This window comes from Rhagoletis zephyria, unplaced genomic scaffold (assembly GCF_001687245.7).
Source record: "Rhagoletis zephyria isolate East Lansing unplaced genomic scaffold, Rhagoletis_zephyria_1.1 Rzeph_scaffold_03486, whole genome shotgun sequence".
Taxonomy (NCBI): domain Eukaryota; kingdom Metazoa; phylum Arthropoda; class Insecta; order Diptera; family Tephritidae; genus Rhagoletis; species Rhagoletis zephyria.
The window spans coordinates 9,666-14,000 of record NW_016160569.1 but is presented as its reverse complement, the minus strand read 5'-3'; the positions used below and the strand labels follow the sequence as shown (position 1 = coordinate 14,000).

Genomic DNA, 4,335 nt, shown 5'->3' with positions numbered 1-4,335 from the left:
TACCCCCGTATTGGTGAAAGCGCGAGTAAATGTAGTGCGTTCCNGTAGCTTCTAAGTGAATCGCTTTAGTCGTGAAACAAACAAATAAACAGACATACCCTTTAGAAACTCGACAACCTCTGCCGCGTTAACTTTTAACATCAAAAGTTCCAGTAAAATCTACCCCCGTATTTGTGAAAGCGCGAGTAAATGTAGTGCGTTCCTGAGGAAGAGTTCACATAAGTTGAGTTTTTTGACCGTTTTTTAAAGATAATACATGTCTTACAATTATGGAAAGTTGACCTGATCATGTTCTTGACTTTGGGAATCCAGTATTGGGTACGGATGAGGCGTAGCATCAGTTGATTTTCTCCATGCAAGGACAATAAGGCGGCACAACCTGCTTTTATACGGGATAATGCTTGGGTGGCGTTCGTTGTATGCTAAGTCCTGGGATGCTCCAAGGCGACCTCCGGCTCTGATAATGTCATGTTCATCGATGAACGGATTAAGCGGAAGGATTTCACTCTTTGCATCGATTGGTTTTTTAGACTTCAAGTTTGCGTATTCTTCACCATAATAATGCTTCTGGTAGATTTTTATCAGGATCTGTGTCGTTGTTTTAATTTCATTAGATGAAATTAAACAAGAGTTTTCCTGAAATGAATCTTTTGTTTTCGAATGAGTTCTTCGATAAAATCTCATAAGATATGATAAAACTCTCAAAGCTCTCGGTAGATCGGAAAAACGGTCAAGAATATCGATATTATTTGCTCTTGTTGTCGCATAAGTGTGTACTCTTTTTTCTTCGACTTCTGTATGATAGTCTGTTCCTTGAGCGGGCCACTTGGAGTTGTCTTCTTGCAGCCAAGAAGGTCCCTGCCACCACAAAGAATTGTTGACCAATTCTGACGCAGGTAGTCCTCTGCTAGCCAAGTCGGCGGGATTTGAGGCCGAGTCTACGTGTAGCCAGTCCTTTTCCCCTACTTTTTCTACGATTTTCGTGATTCGGTGGGCGACGAAGGTTGACCAAGAACAAGGCGGCTTTCGTATCCATGCGAGTACGATGGTCGAGTCCGTCCATAGATGTGTCTTCACTGGTCCTAGGTTTAGGTTGTTGATTATAGATTCTATGATTTCTGCGAGCAGTACAGCTCCGCAAAGCTCCAGTCGTGGTAGCGATATAGTTTTGACGGGGGCTACTCTGGTTTTTGCCAAAAGTAGATTGACCAAAATTTTGTCATCTCTTTTGACACGCATATATGCCGTAGCCGCATATGCTTTTTCTGATGCGTCGCAGAAACCATGTATCTCTATGGTGTCTCCAGGTGAGAAGTATACCCATCGAGATATTCTGATATTATCTATTTCGTGGTAATGTCNAATGCTTTTTCTGATGCGACGCAGAAACCGTGTATCTCGGTGGTGTCTCCAGGTGAGAAGTATACCCATCGAGGTATTCTGATATTATCTATTTCGTGGTAATGTCTCGTAAAATGCTGCCAACGTTCTAAAATAGTATCAGACACAGTCTCATCCCAGTCTGTGCCTTCTAGCCAAATACTTTGCATGAGTATTTTGGCTACGATGACTATTGGTGCGAGCCATCCCAGTGGATCGAAAAGCTTGGCAATCGCTGACAGCNAATAGTAGCAGACACAGTCTCATCCCAGTCTGTGCCTTCTAGCCAAATACTTTGCATAAGTATTGTGGCTACGATGACTATTGTTGCGAGCCATCCCAGCGGATCGAAAAGCTTGGCGATAGCTGACAGTATCGCCCTTTTCGTAATAGTGTCGTACTCCTCCAATGGTCTGGCAATAAAATAAAATAAATCCGTATGGGCATTCCATTTTATGCCCAGAGCCTTAACCGTGCTGGTGTCTTCGAATGCTAAGAAATGTTCGCTAAGAAGGTCCGTTTTTGGGATGTCTTTAAGAATTTCCTCACAATTTGAGGTCCATTTCCGTAGTGGAAAACCAGCTGATCGTAACACTTCTGAGATTTCATCTCTTGCTTTAATGGTAGAGTCGACGCTATGTCCTCCAGCTAACACGTCATCCACATACATGCACTTTCGTAGGATGTTAGATGCTATTGGGAAAGAATTCTCTACATCGTCGGCTAATTGCAGAAGTGTCCTTATCGCGAGGTAAGGTGCGCTATTAATCCCGAAAGTGACAGTCTTTAATTCATATAGACTTACAGGTTCGTTCGGGTTTGTACGATAAACTATTCGCTGGTATTTGGTATGGTTGTTATTCACCCAAATTTGGCGGTACATCTTCTCGATGTCGCTATTAAAAACGTACCTATATAATCTCCAGCGGAGTATTAATATTGGAAGATCTGCTTGGAGTACTGGACCTGGGTAAAGTACGTCATTTAAACTTGTACCATTAGCCGTCTGGCTTGAGGCATTAAAGACGACCCGAACTTTCGTAGAGGTGCTTTCCGCCTTTATCACAGCGTGATGGGGTAGAAAGTAGTTATCGGAAGAGTCTGCTGAAATGCTACCATTTATTCTGGACATGTGTCCCAGTGATTCATATTCTGTTAGTACCCTATTATACTCCTTTTGCAGGACGGGGTCCTTTGTAAGCCGTGTCTCATTCCGGAAGAACTGAGAGCATGCTTTTTTAAGAGAGGGGCCTAGGCAAATGTTTGCTGGAAATTCCTGCCTAAATGGTAGCGAGACTACATATTTTCCATATGGGTTTCTCTCAGTCGTTTTCCGATAAAGCTCTTCACAATACTTGTCGTCTTCGTTTAAATTTTTGTTTTTCGGTATATCTTCTAGTTCCCAGAAAGCTGTTAGTTGTTTATCCAAGGCAACTTCGCTATGATAAGAAACTATGTTGTTTGTTGGATTTGGTGCTTCTGTGCGACCGGTTAAAATCCAACCGAACACGGTTTCTTGGGCAAGAAGTGTACTGAGAACATTTTTCTTCAAGCCGCACAAAATAATTTGGGGATAAATGTCTCCGCCAAGTACTAGGTCTACTTCTTCGTTAACGTAGAACCTTTTATCTGCTAAAATCAGATCTGGAAATGCCTGCATAGTCATAGCGCTGATATGGCAGGATGGAAGATTTCCAGTTAATTTTGTCAGCACGAGCACTGTTGCATGTAGGCTAAACAGTAGGTCAACAGGGGACCGTAGTTCTATGTTGCATGCCTCCTTGACCTGAGCAGAAGTTGAATTCGTGATGCCTGAAACTTTGGCATACATATTCTTAGATGGCAGGTTGATTCTGCGTTTGAGTCGTTCTGTTATAAAGGAACACTCCGAACCAGAATCAATGAGTGCTCGTGCTGAAAAATCTGTACCATTGAGACGTATATTTACACGAGCCGTTCCTAAAAGTACACCTGAGTTCATATTTACATAATTAGACTTAACGTTTTTGCTTTTACCGGAGTTAGTTTTATTGAAGTTACGCCTTGCTGCAGCTTGTTGCGAGGTTGAGGCAACATCTTTGGCAGAGCTCGGTGGCGTTTGAGGCAGTGTTGCCTTTGGCGGAATTGTCTGGGTGTGAAGGAGCGAATGATGTCGCGAGTGACACGTGCCGCAATTGAAAGGGCTTGTGCATCTTGATACAGTATGTCCAGAACTCAGACAATTCAGGCAAGCATTGTTGCTCTTTAAAAACTCTATCCTTTCAGTTGGCGTTAGCTTTAGGAAATGGGAACAGCGGCGTAATTTGTGCTCATTTGTTTGGCACATTTTACATGTGTACTTGGTTACGTTTGTTTGGAACGCGCCAAGTCTTTTTGTGGGGGCTTCTGAGGGATGTCTGGTGTTTTGCGGCTTTGACGCTTTTACAGACTTTGTGCCCTTTATGCCTGACATGGTTTCCAAGGTTTGAAACCTATTCGATAGGAACTTGTCCATGTCTTCCCACTTTGGTAAATCTTTCTTGTGATCTATGGTTTGTTCCCATAGAGCCAGCGTACAGTCGGGAAGNAGTCTTCCCACTTTGGTAAATCTTTCTTATGGTCTATGGTTTGTTCCCATAGAGCCAGCGTACAGTCGGGAAGTTTAGTTGAGCAAAGATATACAATAATTGCATCCCAATTCGATATGTCAATGTTGTGGCTCTTGAGGGCTGATAAGCAATTATTTATATCGCGCTGCAACTTCTTCAGTGAGCTACCACACTCACTATCTATAGAAATTAGATTAAAAAGAATTTTTAGTTGCTTATTTATGATACGCTTATTTTCATAACTCTCACACAGGTTATTCCAGGCCGTTTGAAAACCTTCATTGGTGAGTGGACATTTTCTTACTATGTCTTTGGCTTCCCCTTGAGTCTTCTGATTCAGGTGAAATAGTTTCTCAACAGGGGTGAG

At 42.5% G+C, this 4,335-nt stretch overlaps 1 protein-coding gene across 1 annotated transcript; it reads right to left on the bottom strand.

Annotated features, from left to right (window-relative positions):
• Positions 1–1,570: 1,570 nt before the first annotated feature.
• On the bottom strand, positions 1,571–3,874 carry LOC108369078 (uncharacterized). The gene has a single exon (XM_017624058.1). It carries the CDS (start codon positions 3,872–3,874, stop codon positions 1,571–1,573), a length of 2,304 nt encoding a protein of 767 aa, XP_017479547.1.
• Between the last annotated feature and the right edge of the window lie 461 nt (positions 3,875–4,335).